The 22,468-nt window shown below is 44.4% G+C and overlaps 1 protein-coding gene across 1 annotated transcript; it reads right to left on the bottom strand.

Annotated features, from left to right (window-relative positions):
- Positions 1-860: 860 nt before the first annotated feature.
- Positions 861-21,395, bottom strand: CHRNA3 (cholinergic receptor nicotinic alpha 3 subunit). Its single transcript, XM_079128894.1, has 6 exons — positions 21,245-21,395; positions 19,463-19,602; positions 19,305-19,349; positions 18,112-18,221; positions 10,109-11,120; positions 861-3,415 (listed from the first exon to the last, which is right to left on the bottom strand). The coding sequence occupies exons 1-6, from the start codon at positions 21,306-21,308 to the stop codon at positions 3,287-3,289; spliced, it is 1,500 nt and encodes a 499-aa protein (XP_078985020.1). The 5' UTR covers positions 21,309-21,395; the 3' UTR covers positions 861-3,286.
- Between the last annotated feature and the right edge of the window lie 1,073 nt (positions 21,396-22,468).

Genomic DNA, 22,468 nt, shown 5'->3' with positions numbered 1-22,468 from the left:
TCACATTGTGGCAAAGAATTTGGATTCATTTTGTCCATGCCTTGACACTTTGTGGGAGGCAGAGCTCAAACATGATGGACTAGTTTATTTGGCAGAGGAAATTTCTTGGCAGCATGGCATTCAGGCTCAAGCTTTGGTGTGTGAATTGCTGGCTGCTTTTAGCCAGATTTGGGGTGAAAATCGAGAGCAAAAAGAAAAGGGAAAGTAGAAAGACTTTCCTTAGGTGTTTCACCTACAGGTGTTTCTCCAGATTCATTTCCTGTCTTCAGCCATCAAGTAATGAGAGGCTGCTGCAGCCATGGTTCAAGTGGGCCCAGTTACAGCTCATGCCGGTAGCAGACTTTGGTATCATACATGGTGCTGGTTGTGCAGACATGCAGAATGCAAGAGTTATGGAGTCACGGAGGCTTCCACCAAGATTTAAAAGGAATTCCTGGGAGGCCAGGCAGTGTGTGCCAGGGTCAGAGTCCCTGCAAGCAACCCTCAAGATATGCTTAAAGCTGTGAGAATAAAGCAGAAGCTGCAATAGAAACCCCAGGAAGATGCCAGGAACATGGAACGCCTGCCGAGGCAAGCTGAAGGCAGCAAGCAGAGCCAGCCCAAGCAAGTGGCCATATGGGCTACAGCCAGCAAGGCTACAGCAGCAGAACTGCCCAAGCCCTTGGGATCCCAGTTCACCCCTGCATGCCCTAGATGCCAGACATGGTGACTTAGGATTCAGAGCTTGCTTGCTGGTTTTTGGTCTTGCTTTGGTCTGATCTTTCCTATCTATGACCCTACATCTCACTTTGGGAATAGGAATGTCTACCCTGTGCTGTTGTACTGTTGTATCTTGGAAGTATGTAACTTTTTGATGTGTGTGTATCTTTTTTTTTTTTTTTTTTTTTTTTTTAAGCAGGGGCTCACAGCCAAGTTTGCCTTGAGTCTTGAAGTTGATTTTTGGACTTTTGAGCAATTATGGAATATTTAAGTTTTTTGGGACTCTTGGAGAAAGAACTAAATGATTTTGCATTATGAGATGGACATGAGCTTTTGGGGACTAGAGACAAAATGCTATAGTTTGGGTAGGCATCCCCCAAAGGCCTATATGTTGAAGGCTTGGTTGCCAGACTGTGGCACTATTGGGAAGTGGTGGAATCTTTGGAGGTGGAGCCTAGTAGAAGGAAGTGAAATCATTAGTGTGTGTCCTTTAAGGAAATATTAGGACACCAGCCTCTCCCCTACTTCCTGGCCACCATGAGATGAACAGCTTTGCTCTCCCTCATGCCATGACATACTGCCTCATAAAAGGCCCAGAAGCAACATGCCAATCAAGCATGGTCAGAAACCTCTGAAACTGTGAGCCAAAATAAGCCTTTCCTCTTTTTAGGTTGATTGTCTCAGGTATTTTGTTATAGTGATGAAAGGTGATTAATAGTCTAGTTTGGTATAAACGGCTTTTTAGCTATCTTAGCTATCCCTGATCTCTCATTTCCCCATCACTGTTACTTAAGATTCTTATATGTCAAATTTTATAGTAATCTTCCTTTGACATACTGAAACAGGTCACAGTGGACTGCAATTGTGTTTTTTATTTTTACATAGGAAAAGCATCACAGTAACTAGTGAGAGATGTAAATGACCTCTGAATTATCATCTCTGTCAGTGTTATTCATCTTGGGAAGAATAGTACAGAAAACTCTTACAATAATTTGTCTAAAGCAATACTTCTCAACCAGGGCCAATTAAATAATTTCTGGAGGCATTTTTGGTTGTTAAAGCTGGTGAGGGAGCAGGGCATGTCATTGGCATCTAGTAGGTAGAGGCCACAGTTCTGCTAAAGGTCCGGTAGGACAGGACATCCTCCATCCCCTATCTGAACACACAGTTATTAGTGCTAATAAAATTGAGAAAGCTCGCTCTAAAGGTTCATGCTCTGGTTTGAATGTGTCTCCCTTAAATTCATATGTTGAAACCCAAATTCCACTGTGATAGTATCAGAAGGTGGAACCCTTGGAAGGTGATAAGTCATGGGGACGTGCTCTCATGAATGGGATCAGTACCCTTATAAGAGACCCCAGAGAGATAACTAAGCCCTTCAGCCAGGTGAAGACTCCATGAGGAAGAAAGCCCTCACTAGACACTGAGTCTTGCTGGTGCCTTGATTCCCCTGGCTCCTAAAAGGTGAGAAATAAATTTCTGTTTATAAGCTATTCAATTTATGGAATTTGATTATAGCAGCCTGAAGACTAAGACTTAATTAACAATGAATATGTGACTGGGTATAATTTCTTGTGGGATAATTTGAAGTTACACAAGAAAAATAACTGAAATGGAAGTATGCCCCTTAGACTCTTGAAAGACAGTAAAAAATAAGAAATGCACATAAGAAATGGTAGTAGTGGGATACTCATGAAATAGTCTAAAACTTCAGGGAGATTATGGGCTGAATATCGAACCAGGCACAGTGGTACACACCTGTAATACCAGCAACTCAGGAAGCTGAGACAGGAAGATCGTGAGTTCAAAGCAATAGTGAGGTGCTAAGCAACTCAGTGAGACCCTATCTCTAAATAAAATACAAAATATGACTGGGGATGTGGCTCAGTGGTCCAGTGCCCCTGAGTTCAATCCCCAGTTCAAAAAAAAAAAAAAAAAAAATCAGGAAATTTGTAGTGATACTAAACAAGATTTTCATGTTTCTGAACAGGAAGTTTTTCTGTCCAGTTAGGTTTCACCTAGTAAAAAGGAAAAAAAAAAAAAAAAAAAAAGAAAAGCTTTGACATGTTCCATAGCATGACACACTACTTAATCACTGTGGAAGAATTGTATATTTTTTTCTTTTCTTTCTTTTTTCTGGTACTGGGTATTTAACCCAGGGATGTTTTACCACTGAGCCACATGCCCAGCCCTTTTTATTTTTTATTTTGAGACAGGGTCTTGCTAAGTTTGCTTAAGGCCTAAGTTGTTGAGGCTGGCCTCAAATTTGTGATTCTCTTGCCTCAGCCTCCTGAGTCACTAGTATTACAGGTATGCCCCATCATGCCCAGCTAGAATAATTATACTTTGACATTTCTTTATCTTGTCAAAAAGGCTAAATATTCATTTATTTATCCATATAAGTATTCTTGGGGTTTTTTGCATGATTTTTTTTTTTTTGCCAAAAATCAAGATAATAAGTAAACCTTGAAATGCCACAAACAGAGCTGGTAGCATGGTAACAGAAAATGTGTTACTATTAAGAAACAGACCCCCTCCCTCCCTCAGCACACGCACAGGTAAGCCTCAGGCAAACACAGGTCAGTGCTTACGCATCATCCCTGGCCATCAGGGGTTGCAGAAACAATCCTGCTGTCCCTAAAATGCACACCAGGATGAAAACCCATAGAAAAATGCGGTCAATCACCATGGCGACATATTTCCAGTCATCTTGAATCTGAAAAACAAAAAACAAAAACCATGAAAGAGAAAGCATAGGGGAAAAGCAAAGTGAATATGTACGTGTGGAGGTGCTGGGTCTTGACCCCAGAGTCTTACACATGCCATGCTGGTGCTCTACCACTGAGCCACATCCCCAGTCCCCAAATAAATACATTTTTAATATTTAATAATATGTTGCAGTATAAGAAGCCATTCTATATCCAATATGCAAGAACTCTTTCTTATTGATGTGGTCTGAGGAAATCTACCATCCTCAAGTTTTGCTTCTTGCAGTAGAGAAATAGGTACGAAATATTTATCATCAGCTCTGTTTCAAATGAGAAATTTCTAGGTATATCTAACCCATTTTTTTCTAAATTGAATTTCAGTTTTGTTAAGTTAGTAAAACCAGTTATTTATGCCTCTATTTTGGGCCTTTGTTGGAGTGGCTAATATAATGCAGCATCATTATTATCATTATTGTTTCAAAGTACTCCTTTTCCAGTTTTAAATAGTAATTTAACATCTATTCCAAATGTGAAAAAGCATATTAGGCAAGTCTATCGTCACTTTCTTTTCCACCACTCCCCTCCAAAATACCCACAGACCCAATGTCATCTTCAGGTTTAAGGCCAAAGTATAATGGAATGCCATACGGTATTGTTTGAGGTTCATCTTGTCCTACGCAGGTTGAAATAACCGCTGACAGTGAAGTTTAAAAAAATGGGAGAAAGAGTAAGTAAGACTAATTGTACATAATACAGCTTCAACTGAAGCTTGAAATAGGAAAGAGAATTGTATGGTAATTAAACTCCTAGGAAAACAAAGGAACCATAATTGAATTGAGGAGAGAACCCATGAATCAACTGATTTTGAAGCAATAATCACATAATAAAGAGGCAGCATGTAATTTTGTAATTTAATTAAGTGCCCTGAAATGGGACTGGAAGATGTGGATTTTATGTCACCATCATGAGCTTGAGTAAATGTGTCCTCTCAGTGACATTAAGAAGTCATTGGAAATGAGATGGGAGTGGGTGGGAAAAGGAAAGATAGACTGAGACAGACATTATTACCCTATGTGATGTATGATTACATGAATGGTGTGAATCTACATTGTGTACAACCACAGAAATGATAAGTTGTACCCCATTTGTGTACAATGAATCAAAATGCAGTCTGTAAAAATAAAAAATAAAAAAGGTGGGGACAAAGAACATAGAGGGAACTAATAAAATACTAGTAAACTAATCAAATAACTAAAAAAAGAGAGAGAGAGAAGTCATCGGTAAAGTTTGAATTATAATGCCCTGTTTGCCACAAGTTGCTTTATTTGAATTCCTAAGACTGGTTTATAAGTGCTTCAGATTCACCATGGGCTCTGATTTTTACCCACATGCTATAGGCTAAGCTCCTAAGGGTCTGGAGGCAGGCAGGTGGGAAAGTAGAGATCTGGAAACAGATTTTGATTATAATACCAGCTCTGCTCCTTTCTAGTTGTGAGAATCTGGGTAAATTACATCTCCTCCCTTGGCCTCAACTTCCTTATCTATAAAATGAGAATAAGAACAATACCTACTGCAGAGGGTTGTTTCAGCACAGAGTCCTTAATGAATGATACCTATTGATGTTAATGTTGCTTTGAAAAAATGACCATTATCTGCATACAAATCTCTGTCTGACAATAGTTCAAGTGGTTCAGCCCAGTGAAGAAAGATTGGATGTTGGTCTTATACGTGGATACAAATTGTGCCACAAAAAGAGTTGGGAACATGAATTTTAAATCTAACTCTTAAAGCCTTTAAAGCAGAATGATATTGGCCATTCTCTAGAAACTTTGGGACTAAATGATGAGTCATAGGTAGATGAGCTCCTGGCTCTCTTGCCCAGCTCAGCCCTGGAGATGGCCTAAAAACAGACTTTAAAGACTCAGAAACCAAAATGGGAAAGGACTGGAAGAGATCAGAGCCAGACAGGAGCATGGTCAGATATTCCTTTAGGAACAAGGTTACCTGGAGGGGAGGCAACACCCTCAAAGGGAAATTTCCCTAGTTTGTGGCCAGGTATCCTCAGTCTTGTGCAGCCTGACTTTTTGACTCTTCCCTCAAACAGTTCACCAAGGATGGCCATCACTCCCGGGAAGAAGGGCATTTACAGGCCCAAAAGACACAGATTTAGCTATCTGGAAGAAAATGAACACATCAGATGGGCCAAGGACTTAAACATGATAAAAGAACATGGAAACATGAATAGAAACAAGCTGTTTGACAGAAGAAGGCACAAAAAATAATAGGTATGAAAATAGAAAAGTTGTGACGAAAAACTCAGGAGACAAGCTAACTGGCAGGGAGATACAGCCCAGGAAAGTGGGGAACCATCCTGGGGGTGACAGGAAGGAAGGAAGAGCTGAGAAGTGGGTATGAGACAAACTAAGATGGGGAAACAGGATGCAGACGTGTTCAGGTGGGTACAGCACGGGCAAGAAAGAACAGGAAGGGGTGGGAGGGAGTCTACAGAAACCACAACCTTGGATGTTCCGGAACAACAGAATGAAAATGCTCCTAAGAATGCCAGACTGATAAAGTGAGACCCATACCTACTAGATGCATTGTGTTTAAAGTCAGCAGATTTATCTACAAATAGAAAATTCTAATAGCTGCAAGGCAGAATTGATTACAAAGGCGCAGCTCTAGGACAAATAAAAACTGTCCTAAAAAGTGACACTGGGGCTAAATGACTATGAAGCCAGATAGATAAGATATAAAATATGTATTATATATATACACACACATATATATACATATATATTAGCTATATACATACAGTTATTTAAGGAAAAGAACTTCAACACTATTATTTTGTGTTCGACTAACAAACTAACAGCACCCTGAACTTGATGACCTGGAAAAAGTCTTGTAGTTGCCATGTACCTTGATTTATATATCTGTAATATGGGAATAATAATAGTATAAAATGCACAGGATTATTGCAGGCTAAAATGAATGCACACAAACCCACACACAGAAGTGACAATAAATTAAGCTTTCCAGGCCTTAGAAGGTTTACCCATAAACACTCGAGAAAGCATGTTGCTAAGAAGTGAAATCCAGGGTACACCATCGGATATATGTGAAGGGTAAATTTAGTAAAGTTCACTGCAGACTCAAATAACTTTATGGCAAAAATGAAAAAAGTACATTCATCAAAATCCTGAATTAAGGTTCTAGTAACACCCAGTGTGGCTGCAGGGCATGAGGAAGACCAGAGGAAAGGTGAGTGGGTGGCAAGAAAGATACAGATACTGAAGATCGTAAGAGACTGATTGATAGGGAAAGAGAATTTGAGTATGGGTTTAAGGCAGTAAAAACTACCAGAAGAATAAAAATAAAATAACACATGGCTTCATGTATTCTATACAGAAAAATCAAACTTTCCCATGCACTGCAAGAACTGAGGCAAAAAAGAAAACACAGGTAAACGGAGGACACTGGAATAAGACAAAACATAACCCTGATAAAACATTAATTACAATGCAACTTAATTATTGCTCATGGGTCATGTTCTGATTGGAATGAATGAAAACATCAACTAAATAAAACAAGCTGCTTCCAAATAATAAGCTTAAAAGATCATGGCTGATTTTATCTGTGCCCCTCCAAGATCTCTAGAGCAGCATGTACAATGGACAGTCAGGGTGTAATCAGCCACCAAAACTTCTGTCAACAGTATTTTCACAGGTGAGTTCTAGTCTTCTAACCTGGTAACCCATTTCTATTACTAATTCTCTGTGAGAGTATCCAGTTTTAAAAGAGGAAAATTTCGGCAGGTTGAAGTGGGGCAGGATTTATCCCAGCGACTGAGGCAGAGGCAGGAAGATCACAAGCTCAAGGCCAGTATGGGCAGCTTAGTGAGCCCATCTCAAAATTAAAAGCTGGGATGTAGTTCAATGGTAGAGCACCTCTGGGTTCAATCTCAGTAAAGGGGCAGGTGGAGTTGTTGACACCCAATTAAAGCTAGTAGAGTTTATCTGAGCAAAACAACAAAACTTCTACAACTGGGCAGCTCCCAGAACCAGAGCAGGTTCTGAAAATGTCAATCAAAACTGTGGTCCAAACATTTAAAAAATAAATGCTATTAAAAAAAATGGTCCAACAGCATGTATAGGTAAACAGATGTGAAGCATAGAAAACAACTTAATTGGCTGTAGCCTACTCAAACAACTATTGGTAATAGCTTTACTAGTTAATTGGCCACAGGGCCTTCTGCAACCAACCAAAGCTCAGTAACTGTGATTAAATTCAATATTGGCTTGGTTCTTTGGGTCTGTGCAGGTGCCCAGGCAAAATTCATGACCTACAAATTTTTATTTAACACTAAGGATGATCATTCCCAGGCTTGCAGCAGCTTCCAGAGACAGCTCTGGAAAAACAGCCTAGGATACAGTCTAGGCTCCCAGGAGCCAGGGACAGTTAACACCTGCCAAGTTTGAGCCAAAGAATGAGGAAATTAGACTATCTCTGGAGAACTGTAAATAGTGTCAGTTACTCAATAAGAGGGCAAGAAGAAATCCACTCTTCAGAGCACTGAGCAGCCACGTTTATTCTAACACTTGCTACCCACTCATATGTGTGTTGCAATCTGCTGGCTGCCTGGCCAGATTTCTGCTTTCTCTGGAAAACTAGAAGGATCTAGATCCACATTCAAATGTAACAGATGCCCAGAGGTGAGCAGTGGCTGCCCCTTGAGATGTATCACATGCCACGAGTTTGCTAAAGATTCTTCTAAACTCTCACAGCTTGCATAATGTCTAGGAAATAATTTTTGGGAAAAAAGGTCGTCTTAGCCTGAAAAGGCTAGAGTATGGGTACTGAGATCTCAACCTTTAGTAAAATCATTGCCAACTTAAATGACTATTTGAAAAGTGGGTAAGGAAAAGGTAGAGAAGGTCCTCGAAAGTTATCAGTGTTGGACAAGTAGGAGATTTCCACTGATCATTTATTTAATGTCCAGCAACAGTTTCAACCAAATTTAAAACAGTGCCTACATTTTTGGCTTATTTACTGGGATCAGCTGGAGGTTTTGCATTATTCAAATCAGTCCTGAGACTGCTCCAGGTAGCTCAGATGGCTGGTGAGGAGATGAGGGCAGCTGTGGCTCTCCCTCCGGTCTCATCTGCTTTGGGATGCCACTGAGCTGGCCAAAGGGTTCCAGGCATTCCTGACCAACATTAATTACCCACAGTGCATCAGGAGCTGAAATTATCTTGTAATTAGCTCTTTGCTAATAAACAAGGCAGAGCCAATTAGTTTAAAAGCAAAGACACTTATAAAATTGATGAGCATGATCCTGGCAACCTTGGGGGCATAGAAAGGGTCACGTAATAGCCAGACACATATTATTTCATTTAAAATTTACCTATTATTAATAGTAGTTCTGGTAGAAGATTTTTAGAGAAAATAGAACTAAGTTCCCCCAATTTTTAAAAAAGAACATGAATAGATATTTCACAAAAGAAGATATCCAAATGACCAAGAAGTATATGAATAAAGAGCCCTAGTAATTGCTCAGCCAGGAAATACTAATTTGAACAGCAGTGAGATACCACTTGGCACATATCGGAGAGGAGGTGAAGCACCTGGCACTCTCACAGATTGCTGGGGGTGTCGGATGGTTCAAACTCTTTGCAAATTTTGCAGTATCCACTAAAGTTAAAAATACATCTCTCCAAAGATCTAGCAAATCCAATCCTAGGTGTATATCCCAGAGGAATAAGTGCCTATTTTTACCAAAAGACATAGGTAAGAAAGGTTATAGCAGCTTTGTTCAAACTGGAAATAACCAAATGTCCAAAAATTGTAAAATAAGCAAGGTAATATGGTCATATTGAGGAATATTAGACACCAATAAAGAAACAGCAACAAGGATAAAGCTCAAAGATACATTGAATGAAAGACATCAGACAGGATGCAATTCCACATACATGAAATCCATGAATAGGTAAAGCTAACCAAAGTAAATAAAGTCAGGGTCTGGGGTTGTATCTCAGTAGTAGAGCCCTAGCCTAATGTGTGAGGCACTGGGTTTGATTCTCAGCACCGTATATAAATAAATAAAAATAAATAAAGGTCCATCAACAACTTAAAAAAAAAAAAAAGCAGGGTTGGTCACTGGGGGAGGAAGATGCCTGGGAAGGGTCATGGCAGAACTTAAGGGGGCATCGGGAATGTTCTGAAACTTTGCTTAGATCTTGCTTACACAGGTGTAGACATAATATAGAAAGTCATTAAGCTGTACAGTTACACAGCAGGCACTTTACTCCATGTAACCTACACCTCAGTGAGAAAACACAAAGTAAAAATAAAAATACAGCTGGTCAATACTAACTGGACAGAATCTGGCCTTGTGACCTTTTCCAGGCTATCTCCTAATCCACTCCCAGAATCAGATGTCCTAGTGGCCCAAACTGTGGCAGCCCTGTCGCTAACTAACTTCAGGGGACTATATCTTCACATGTTTTATTACCACATTTCACATGAGAGAAAAGAGGCTCAGGGAGGTGAAGTAACTCACACATCCAAGGACGTGTAACTGTCCTGAACACAGGCTGCTGACCCCAGAGTCTAATTTCTTAACCCCCACTTGATGCCTTGCCACACGAGGAACATGCATTTACTAACTGAATGGATGATAATAGCAACCAGACCCTTACCTCCTTGGCTTCATTCTGTGCTTTCATATTTTCTGCAATATACTTGACACTTTGAATCGCTTCTTTGATCTCTGGTGACAGTGCAGAAAGGGACAACACAGCATCGACAGATTCAGAACTGGAGCTTCTTGTGAGGTTGGCACTGAAATTTGAGATTTTGATCCTGCGGTGGTGGCAGTAACCACACATCCCGTCCTGGCAGGGGTAGCCTTCCTTGCAGCCCTTGGATTCTGTGCGGCTGAAACAATTCAGATTTGAGAGCTCGGCACTGTAGAAGGGCCTTGGCTTCTGAGCGTTTTCTTCGCTGCTGGCAGGCCTGGTCATGAACATGACCCTAGGGAGCAAGTTCAAGAACACCGTCTTCACCCACGTGGGCATCGTGTGTGTGGTCGGGGTTCTGTAGTGCACGTTGAGCACGAAGACTGTGATGACAATGGACAGGGTGACGAAAATCATGGTGAACAGGAGGTACTCTCCGATTAGGGGGATGACCAGAGAGGTGGACGGGATGGTCTCAGTGATCACCAGTAGAAACACAGTCAGGGAGAGGAGGACAGAGATGCAGAGCGTGACCTTCTCACCGCAGTCCGAGGGCAGGTAGAAGACGAGCACGGTGAGGAAGGAGATGAGGAGGCAGGGGATGATGAGGTTGATGGTGTAGAACAAGGGCAGGCGCCGGATGTACAGAGAGTAGGTGATGTCCGGGTAGATCTCCTCGCAGCAGTTGTACTTGATGTCGTGTTTGTAACCCGGGGCTTTGATGATGGCCCACTCGCCACTCTCCCAGTAGTCCTTGAGGTTCATGGAGGAGCCAATCAGGACCAGGTCGATTTTTGCCTTGTCGTAGGACCAGGAACCGAACTTCATAGTGCAATTTTGGTAATCAAATGGGAAGTAAGTCACATCGATTTTGCAGGAGCTCTTGAAGATGGCTGGAGGTATCCAAGTCACTTCGCCTGTGTGCTTGAGTAAGGCTTTGGTCTTGTCATCTACCTGGAAATCCCCAACAGCACTGCACAGATAAAGAGGAGCATGGTGACACAGGGTCACTACCCCAGGGTCATTCCGCCCAGTTTTTCATGCTGCCAGCAGGTAAATGGCAAGTAGTGATTTGTAAAACTGGAATGTGAAAGTTGAGAGTGCCATGAGAGGTCACCCAGTTCACTGTCCCATTTACTAGTGGATAAACTGAGTCCCAGACTCCCCCCAACACACAGTCTGTCATATTCATTGACCCTTGGGCATATCACCAGTTCATTCCATAACATACAACTCCCAACTAGATGGTTATAGAGACATTCCCAAATGCCAGAAAGAGATTCCCATCCCTATTTAATTTAAAAAAATGAGATGAAAGTCATTGACCTGGAGGCAGATATTCAAGTATGCTATGGGGATATTTGCTACCTGCTGTCCCTGTGGTCTGGACCTTGTTAGTCTCTCATTCAGTCTCCACTGGGTGTCCAGGATGTATGTGAAACCAAATGGTGGCCCGGAAGGGGCTGCACAGACACCGTGGGAGCCCACGCCCATAAACTGAACCTTGTTAGATGGTTTTATCTCCAGAACCTACCTCCCGATCCTGATCCTACCATTCACCACACTGCCCATTCCTCCCAACATCACTTCACAGTAGATGGTCGTGTCTTCTGATTCCTTGTCTTCCATATTCAGCATAACAGAGTCCTTTGCCCTTTCTTTCCCTATCTGCCCCCACTTGCTCTCCATGATTTTCTTCATTTCTTTAAGCTATGTGCACCCTCCTTTGTTTTTTGTTTTTTTTTTTTTTTTTGCACAGAGGTACACATTCTTAGAATCATCTTGTTGGAATTTATAAGCTGGTTTCTTCAGCAGGAGATCTGATGATAGATAAGCTTAATACCCTGTAGAGTCTTGCATTAGCATTCCATTGCAACCAGATGAAGTCATCTGACAGCAAGGCCGGGGGGCCTCACCATGTCCCTGCCCACTCCAGGCTCTTACATTTCCTTAGATCAGCCCTATTCTTAGCATTCAGCATTTGAAGGCGTCCTTGTCTTTCATACCACTTTACCTGGTACGTGAAGAGCTGTGAGGCAATTAAGGAATCTAAACATTCAGGGATGGCCTTGTCGGCTGTTACTGGAGAAGCACCTGTGAAAACTAATGGGAATGTTCCAGTGCACATCCCTTGGTTGAGCAAGACAATTACTGCACTAAAACTCAACGCCAAAGCCCGCCCACCTTCACTCCAGCTGGCTGGTTTGCCCTGCTGGGTTCTGGGTTTAGAAGTTCTTAGCTCCCCTTAATTCCTTTTTTTTTTTTTTTTTTTTTAATTGTAAACAAATGGGATACATGTTGTTTCTGTTTGTACATGGAGTAACAGCATACCATTTGCGTAATCATATATTTACATAGGGTAATCCCCTTAACTCTTCCAACTCCTGGCTGCAGGCAGAAGGGAGAGGGTTGGAGGTGGGGTGAGGGTGGAGCACACACAGCCTCCAGATGGCCTTAGCCCATGTTAGTACCCAAGGAACCTCTGAGGCTGGGCTAAGCAGAAGACTAGAAAGACCCCCTAGAAAAACAGAGGCCTCAGGGAAGTAAGGGACGTGCAGAGCCTGGAGTCTAGTCCAGGAGTTGGCAAACTCTGGCCCACAGGCCTGTCACCTATGCCCACAAATACATTCTGTTGGAACAAAGCTACTCCTGTTTGTTGTTTAATGTCTACAGCCATTTTTGAGCTAAAAGGCAAAGTTGAATAGCTGTGACAGAAGCTCTATGACCCACAAAATATAGCATATTTTACTCTGGACTTCACAGAGTTGGCTGACCCCAGCTGTAATCCAATCCTTTCATTTTATTGAGAGGAAACTGAGGGTCAGAGAACAAGAATGATTTGCACAAAGTCCATCAGTTTGTGGGCAGAGCCTTGGCCATTCAGAACTTGGGTTCTTAAGCAAGGAGTCACCAAAAAAAAACAAACACCAGAGATATGCTTGCCCTGGTTGCCAGTACTCATTTTTGCTTGTTTCTGGGTATTCTGGCCACTGTGGTTTCTGCCTAAAGAAACCCCTGGCTGTGTGTGCCCAGGTCAGAAGGCCTGGTGGCTGCCTGGGGCAATATCAACTGTCATATCTTTACCACTGAGAAATGGAGAAGATAAGGACCCAGCTGGGGACTGGAGTCTGGCATAGCACCAGCTATACAGAGGGCACCTGGCAAATATTGGTCGACTGAATGAATGACCAAAAAAATAAATGAAGATCTCACTGGCAGAGCCCAAAAGTGAGACGGCTGGCAGCAAGAGATAGCAGCAGCAGGGTCTGAGCTAATTTAACTGCCAAACCATGTGAGTTGGTTGAAAAACAAGGAGGCAGTGTGATGTAAATGATGAGCTGAGGTGTCCCTCAATACAGGGGAAGATTAAGAATATAAGTGGGACACGAGTAGGAGAAAGACCAAGATGGTAGAGGCTTTTACAATCTATCCAAATTCCCTCAAAATATCGGACAATTAGAATAGCAAAGGAACAAACCTGTGGACCACACTGTCAGCAGATGTGTTTCATGGTATCCCACAAACCTGAGAATATGAGGGTGTGGGGTCAGACCACCGCATGAACTACAGGGCCCACGTGGGGTTAGCTGCTGGGAGGAAGTGCCTGGAAGAAGAGAAAAGAAATCTCCAAGAAGTGTCTGCCCCACAAAGAAGAGGACCCTACTCTGTGTTGAACCCTCAGCAAAGGGACATTAAAACAGAGGGTTCCACAGGTTCCAATTTGTGGGTAAGAGCCACAAAGACCATGGGAATCCACTTAGGGTCTGTAGAGAAATTAGGGCTGGCAGGGCTTGAGAGAATCTCAGAAATGAGCCTCCAAACTCAGAGGCCAACTCAGAGGAAAAGTAGGATCAAAGTGAATGGGGAGAAAGTAGAATGAGGAGACAGAAGATTCAGGAAGTAGAGAAGCTGGTGTCCAGAGGCAGCAGCTCTCAGACCCTGGAGGTGGCTATTCTGAGCACAGATTTTCTCACTTCAAGGTAAGTGACTAAGAACACAAGCCAAACAGCCACAAAGCAGATGAAACTGATAGTAGCCTGATATTACCAACTAAACTAAGGGAAACTGAAAAATCTTTAGCAACTGTGAAAGAAGAGCATAAATCAGAAATAGAAAAGAGATAATTTGTCTAATGACAAGACAGTGAATAAAGAACTGAGAGAGCTTGGGAAAGAATTAGGGAAAAGGAAAGACAAAAAAAATCACCTTATAAATAAAGACTGAACTAGAAAAAAACAAGAACAGACACCATGAAAAACATAATGGAAATAGAAGACAGGAGAAAACTTTTGTTTAAATCAAGCATAAACAAAGGAAACAAATTTAAGAGAGCATAATAGAGAGGGGGTTTGGCAGAAAAGTTCATACACACGTACACACACACATATAGCATGTGTGAGAGAGAGTGAGAATGTATACATGCGCATATGTGTTCTGGCAGAGGAAACCAAATCAATGGAATAGAACAAATCTTAAAAACTAATTTAAAAAATTCCTTGGAAAAAAAGGGCTTCCTATGCCCCGCCCCCCCTTTTTTTTTTTGGTATTGGTGAATTCAGGTGCTCTACTACTGAACTACACCCCCAGCCCTTTTTTAAAATATTTTTTAAATTGTCAATAGAACTTTATGTTTTTATTTATTTATTTCCATGCAGTGCTGAAAATCTAACCCAGTGCCTCACACTGCAAGGCAAGCAATCTGTCACTGAGCTACAATCCCAGCACCCCCCAGCCCTTTTTATATTTTATTTTGAGACAGGATCTCCCTAAGTTGTCCAAGCTGGTCTTGAACTTGCGATCCTCCCACCTCAGCCTCTTGATCAGCTGGGATTAGAGGTGTGTACTACTGTGCCCCACAACAACTAGACTTTAAGGATGAAGTTGGGGGGGATATCTCCAAAGTCCTAGGCAGAAGCAGGAGCATCACTTGAGCTCGTAAGTTTGAGACCATTTGGGCAACACAGTAAGACCCCATCTCAAACTAAAAATAAACATAAAGACGGAAACACTCCTGTGGTTGACCATCCACTGAATTTGCCCATTTGCCCTGGACAGCCCTGACTTACACGTGTGGTCCTACCATATTTATGTATAGTGTCCCTCTACCTCTCTCACAAGTCACCCTATTTAACAAGGAAAAGAAAATGACATTGACATCAGTTTTTGAAAGCAACACTTCATATCAGAAGACAATGAAGTAAAAAATTATAAGGTTTTCATGAAAGGGAAATAGAAGCTGAGGATTTTTGATCCAGCCAAGCAACCTAAAAGTATTCTCTAAAATGTATTCTCTTATGAACTGGCAAGAACTAAGGGTATGTTGTATCCATGAGTACTTTAATGATTCTATTAGAGAATGAACTTTAGAATAAACAAAGCATCATAGGAAAAATTCTGATGTAAGAAGAAAAAATGGTGTTTCTATGTTTCTATTGTATTCAAAGGAGTAGAAACCCTCAACAGAGGGTCAATTCTGAGAAATGTAAGTTCTAAGTAAAAGAGAGGTTGAATTGGATGATTTTTTTCACAATATTATTTTCAGCTGCAGATTCCAAGGAGATTCCTTATGATATTTGCACATCTTGATATTCAATTTGAAGTGTTTGGCCACATCTCTCATTGTTAAAATCACGCATCCTACACTACTCCAGCTGTTCATTCTAGATTGCTAGCAAAGAAACAGCCATAAAACCCAAAATGTAAAGCTAACATTTTTGCCTCTGTTCTCAGTTCTAGCTTAGCAAGAATTCTCTACACTCTGCCAGTTCCCTAAGAGCCTCTGGACCATGAGATTTCCATGATAGCTTGTAGTGGAAGAAAAAACTTCTGCAAACCAGTTGGGCACACTAGTTCTTTAAGGACAGGTTTACACATACAAGTTGCACTGAAGAAAGATTTGTAAATGCTCTGTTTTATGCAATATATAAGGAAGACTGTCTCCAAAATGGCTAAAGCTAAAGACATTCTTTTGTTTCTGCTGGGGATCAGAAGGTGGGATTTAGCAAAAAAAAAAAAAAAAAAACAACAACAAAAAAAAAAAAAACAAAAACAAAAACAAAAAAAACACAGCTTCCCCAGTCCTGATCCTAACTGTAAAACCAATAGTACTAATACGAATAGTAAAACATACCAGTGTATACTAATATAGAATAAAACCCTAAACACAGAATGCTTTAATTCATTAAATTGGGTTACACTAACTCTATGAAATGTTTTACTTTAAAAAATGGTGTTTTGTTTGCCTGTTTTTTGGTTTTTGTTTTTGTTTTTTGGTACTGGGGTTTGAACTCAGGGTCCTATATGTATAAGTGTTCACTCACTCTCCCACTGAGATACATCCCCAGCCCCAGCTCCCATGGCTTCAACAGTTAAAACATTATCACACTGCAGGTGAAAAAAAATGTTTTCCAATATCTGGAAAACAAATTAGTATGTATGGTAAAATAGTGGTTAAAATTTATGTTTACTTAATAAAAAGAGTTAAAATGTGGAATTGATCAGTTTTGTGTGGGTTTAGGTAGGAGAAGTGAGCTTTAGAGGCACCACATTGGCAGAATCAGAAAGAGGAAAAACTTAATTGAAAGAGAAAAAAAGGAGGGCTTCCTGAAAGTGGCAGGAAGATGTGTGCTCTGGGTCCAGAGGAGACTCCACATGTCCCCCTGGTGGGGAATGGCCTGAGAGCAGCTTCCCTGGTTGGCAGGAACCACACACTTCCCTCCCCAGGCCTATACTCATCCTCAGACATAACTGGGATGCAGCCATCCAGATTGGCTGGGCCTCTGTGGCGGACAGAGCTCACCACACTTTGCACCTGGGAACTCTACTCTGCCTGTGTGTGTGTGTGTGGTGGGAGGCACTGATCCATTCTTCAAGGCTCAGAGACTCTCACCAGTGGGAGGTGACTTGGAGGGGACACTTGTGCAGTGGAAAACTGCCTGCTTGCAGATTTGCTGCTGGGGAGAGTGGACAAGAGATTTGAGGGCAGGCAAAGAATATGCCCGGCTGAAACTCCAGATCACAGGATCAGCATCCCAAAGCCACAGAAGACTGCTGAAACCACCTCAGGCCTGGCTTTGCCACACATCCACTGAATGAAGTCATCTTCTACTATAGATCCCATTCCTCACCTGTGAAATGTCGGGGATAGGCTGTATCAGTGATCCCCAAAGCAGGCTGGCCTTCACAGCCCCCAGCACAGTTGGTGGGCCCACCCTATGCCCAACCAATTCTGTTTCTGTGGGATGGGCACAGAAATTGTTTGGGTAATATAACTATACATACATACATACCTATGGTTGCAAAATAGTATATTATAAAACATATTAACCTTAGAAAAGACAGTGAGGAACAAAGAAGAAAATATTTTAAGTGTAGACACCTGTATTTTAAAAAGCTCCCTTTAGCTGTGCTGTCTGCAAGTTGGAATCCTGGGAGGACTCAACTCAGGCTCAGCCAGCTTCTCCTACACCCACCTTCTCTTTCAGAGAAGAAGGAGGGAGACGTTTGCTTCTATTCCTATTTGCACAGAGTTGCTAACAGATGCCACATTCAAGGCCATCCCTGACATCCCTGGCTCCCCAACCGGGGCTGTTCCCCTGACCCTTCCAATATTTGGTCCCACAATACAGCAAGTGAGGGTACATATTCTTATGCCTCCCTGTGCTCTCCCCTGTTCTAGCTCCTTCTCCAGATGCTAGGTGACCTTTGAAACCAATTTCAATGCAGTCTCTTAGCAGAAGCTTTTCCTGGTAACGTCCTCTATGAGCACGTCTCCTGCTTTGCAGCCACTCAGCACACTGACATTGGTATTACCTCATACATAGTAGATGCTCAGCAAATCCTTACAGAATGAACAAAGCCATTTTGGAAAAGACCTGAGGAAAGCCAGGTGGTTAGCACAGTGGGCTGAGAACCCAGAACCCTGGCTGCAACCCTGAGATGGCGTGTGTCCCCTGGCATCTTACTTGTTATACAGTACAATGTCTGGCTTCCAGATCTTCTGTGCAGGGACACGCATGAATTCCACCCCATCATAGTCTGAGGGGTTCCACTTCAGCTTGTAGTCATTCCAGATCTGGGGGTAAGGGAGGAAGGAAGAGACAGCAGAAAGACCAGCTTGACTTGCTGCCCTTGACACCATATCTTGGTGACTCACCACCTCTGCCGCAGATCCCTGCATGCTACAGACCATTTAAGTCCAGCTCCTGGGTATGTAAAGCAAGGAAGATGGCACTGGGCTCAGTCTGCAAGGTGCCTCCTGCTGTAGGAGAGTCACCTCTCCACGACTGCGGGTGATCCCAGCCCCTCATCAATCAAATAGGGACCATTAATTAATGTTTTCTCTGGTTATTTCCAATGCCAGGTCCTGGACTTCTACCACCAGATCTAGGTCCATGCATTAAGCTCCTGCTGTTTCTATCCCTTGAAATCACTCTCCAGGGGCTCTTTTTCAGACAAGTCCCCGACCAAGTTCCCATAAAAAGATGCTCTCCCAACTCTAAAAGGTTCTTGAGGAGGGAGCCATGATCACACCGAGGCCAGGAAGGGTTGGGAGCAGAGCACTAGAGGAGAGGTGATGCTGTGGCCACAGAGGCAGTGTGTCATGGAGTGTAAAGTGGGGGCACTATGTCTACTGTCAGCCTCCTGGGGATGAAGTCTGCATCACAGGATGCTCAGCTGCCTGAGCTGGCAGAAGGGTTACCATCAGGTCAATGGACCATTATGTCTTTCAGCAGGTCTGGACAAAGCCTCCCTGGGGAAGATATGTGGAAGCTAATTCCATTGCCCTCCATCAGAACAAAAAATACAGAGTCCCTACTCCTACCCTAGTAATAATGCAAGAGAATCTGATTCTGACTTAAGGATGAGTTTTTGCCAAGAAGGGAAGGAGGTAATCTCAGATACCACCAAGAGTTGGGGGCCAGGTCTATCTCATTTGGTAGTGTGACTCTGAAGAAGGCTCTCTCTCTAGGCTGCAGACTGTCCATCTGTGACTTGAGGGGCCAGACCCTGTAGTCCTTCCAGGTGAATGTCAGAACAGTGCATGTGCATGTGACCCAAGAGTGAAGCTCAGTCTGTGGGGTCCTTTTCCGGCCACAAACAGCAAATAAAGCAGTTACCACTAGGGGGCAGCAGTGCACTAAGGCCGGTCACTTACTTGCTTGAGCCACAGGTTGGTCTCCATGATCTGGTTTACTTCATCCTTGAAAAGGAGATTAAAGTAGACATAAATGACAAAAACAAGGTTCATTCTGGGAAAGGCTCCTCCAGAAGCCCTGTACCCCCATGGCCACAGATTATGGCTCCAGCACTCACCACCTTCACCAGCTGAGACATGGACACTTCAAACTGGATGATGACTGGGTCAGACACATTGGCCACAGGCCGGATGATCTCGTTGTAATCTTCAAACAGGCGCTCAAACAGGCGATGCTCGGCCTCTGAGGTTCTGGCCACTGAGGGAAACAGTCCTGTCGGTCCCTGGGGAAATAACTACTTATCTCTCCCACCAGGGACATCACTCACCGACAACCTCCCTTCCACTTGTGGGGTACTCTATGGACCCCAGATTTCCAGGCTAGTCTTGCTCCCTCCAATGAGAGTCTGGGAAACTGAAGCCAAAAAGAGACAGGATTCCACCATGTCACACAATTCAGTGGTCATAAGCCTGGGCTCTGAACAGAACTGGTGCAAATCCTAACAAACCACTGTGAGCTGTGTGAGCTTAGCCTAGTGGCTTAACCCCTTTGAACCTCAGTTTTTTTATCTGTCAAAATAAAGGTTATAAATATATCCACATCAAAGGGTTGTGAGGAGTGAAGTGCTTAGCTCAGTGGCATGTGGTAAAAACTCAAGAACTATAAGTTATCCTTACTTTTATTGTTACTACAGGGCAGACATGTGGTACAACTGCTGTCCTGCCTGGTACAGTCACTCACCGATTCCATGCTGGAAAGATTACCAGTCCAGTCCCAGGGGCAGGGAGACCAAGAGTCACCCAGATCCAGGGGTCCTGCTTCCCAGCCTAGGAGACTGCAACACAGATCTGGGAGTCCCTCTTATCCCACTCAGGATCGTGCAGAGGTTTGGCCACAGCCTTGTTGGAAGCCAAGGCACCCACCTGGCTCCCATGATCTCAGAGTGGGACACCCTGTTCCTGCCCATGCAGTCTTCACATCCTGATAGAAATCCCTTATCTCTCTGAAGCCCTGGGCAATCCCTTTCGTGCATAAGCCACACCCCAGCATAGATGAGGCATCTTGGGTCAGCTGTCTGCTGCAGCCCACTTACAGATCTGGGGACCACCTGGGGAGAAGGGAGGGGAATCCTTGAAGAAGTCTGACCCAAATTCTTCAGACCCTGAAATGGGATTTTGTCTGGCCTCCCTACACCCCAACAAAAGGAGGTGCCCCATGCAGGAGCTCCGTTGAGCTTGTGAGGTGCATTGATTGACTAATGGAGGCCTCCGCACCGAGGGGCAGTAACAGCTCTATGGAGCACAGCCACAACACCCCAGGAGCCTATGGGCTGGCGCCCAAGGGACGCCTTGTAGCCTTGCAGAGTCCCAGCCTCCTGGAGGGGAGTCAGGGTCGGCTTCGTCTCGGCAGGCTCCTCTAGAGCCCCGGCGGGAAGGCGTGCTCCCGGGTTGAGGGTCTCGAGGAGACGCGACCAGGACCACCGACTATTGGCTAACGTGCCAGATTCAGCCCCAGTTCCGAAATGACTCTCGCCTCCCCCAGGTGGCCTTGGAGAAGTCCTTATCCCCCTCTGGCCACCGTTTCCCAACTAGTGGTAAAACGAGGCAATGGACGGGATGCTGACGCTGGAACCGGAGGCCGCTAGTCCCGCCATCAGGGAGCCAGGGACTCGAATCCGTAACTCCTGCGCGGAGACTGTAGGGCCGGCTTCGGAGCGCTCCCCGCACCTCCCCACGCCTCTCAGGAAGCCGAAAGAGAAGAAGGCACCCCCGCCACCGACTCGCCCGCAGGTCCCCGGCTAGGGCGTCCCCACCCTGGGTACCCGCCCCTCCAGCCCCACTGCCCGGCGAAGCGCTCCTGGGGCCGCCCTCCCTCGGGACCCCGCACGCCGCTCCCGTACCTGGAAGCAGCAGCAGCAGCAGCAGTAGCAGCAGCAGTGGCGGCGAGAGCCGGCGGGTGCCCATGGCGGGTCAGCTCCCTGGTTCCCCCGGACCGCGCGGACGGGGCGGGCGGACGCGAAGGGTCTGGAGTAGGTGCGGTCGACGTGGACACTGAGGTCTTCCCGCGCAGCTCCGGGTGCAGGCGGCGGACTCAGAGCCGTGCGGGCGCGGGGACGCGCGGGGCTCTTCCCCTCTTCCCGCTGGGCCGCCGTGGGGCTCCGGAGTGCGCGAACCACCCGGAGAGAAGCGTCGCGAGCCCCGCGCGGGGCGGGGCGAAGGCCGGAGGTGGGCTCGCGCGGTGGGGAGAGGGCTCAGGGTGCCCAGTCCCTGAGCCGTGCGGTCTCCTCCCGGCCCCGGGCAACCCCTCCGACCGCTCGACGCCCTACCAGATAGAAGCGGGCACTGTCAGCTGCCAGGGAGGAGGGGGACCAAGCTCTGTCCTGGCTTCCGGGGCGTGTGCAGCTACCGCAGGGGACTGGGACCGCTAGGCTAGAAGGTCGCCTCTATAAAGAAGCTCTAGCGCACCCTCAAAACGAGCCTCCGGAATTTGATGTTCTTAAGTAATTGCTAAATAATTTAGGTGTGATATTGTTATGTGTGTGTGTAATTTAGGAGGGGGATGGGTAGGTTGGAGTCAGTTGAAACAATACTGGCGATGGGTTGAGGGTGATGGAATCTGGAAGTTGGTTATACTATTCTCTCCTTTAGAACATGTTTGAAAGGTTCCTTAATAAGCAGTATAACAAAAGGAAAGAAAGAAAAAAGGAGGCTGGAGCCATCCAAGAGGGCACCTGGATTCCCACTCTGACCTCTTGTAGATTTCCCTATTCTCCCACTACCATATGCAGTCCTGGGTGTCCCAGGAATGTGCAGTGACCAGGTAGGTTCCTGGGGTCCCTTGGCCTCTCCCGCCACCCACCAGGCATGATAGGGCATCTGAAGCCTTCCCTGAAGTAAACACAGGAGGGAGGTTAACCTCTCTCACTGGTTCTCTCTTGGTGGTTCAGCAAATGGTGAGTCACCTTTATTTCTTCTGGAAGGGGTTGCTATCCACATTTACAACAAACAAAAGGAAACAATTTATGGGCCCCAGAAAATGTTTGTAAGAATCTGGGTCCACCTCTCAGGCCCCATTCTCATTCTGTTAGCAAAATGACCTTCATTTGGAAAATATGGCAAATCAT

This window comes from Sciurus vulgaris, assembly GCF_902686455.1.
Source record: "Sciurus vulgaris genome assembly, chromosome: 2".
Classification (NCBI taxonomy): Eukaryota; Metazoa; Chordata; class Mammalia; order Rodentia; family Sciuridae; genus Sciurus; species Sciurus vulgaris.
Note: the sequence above shows the minus strand (reverse complement) of the source record. Positions and strands in the feature narration are given on the sequence as shown.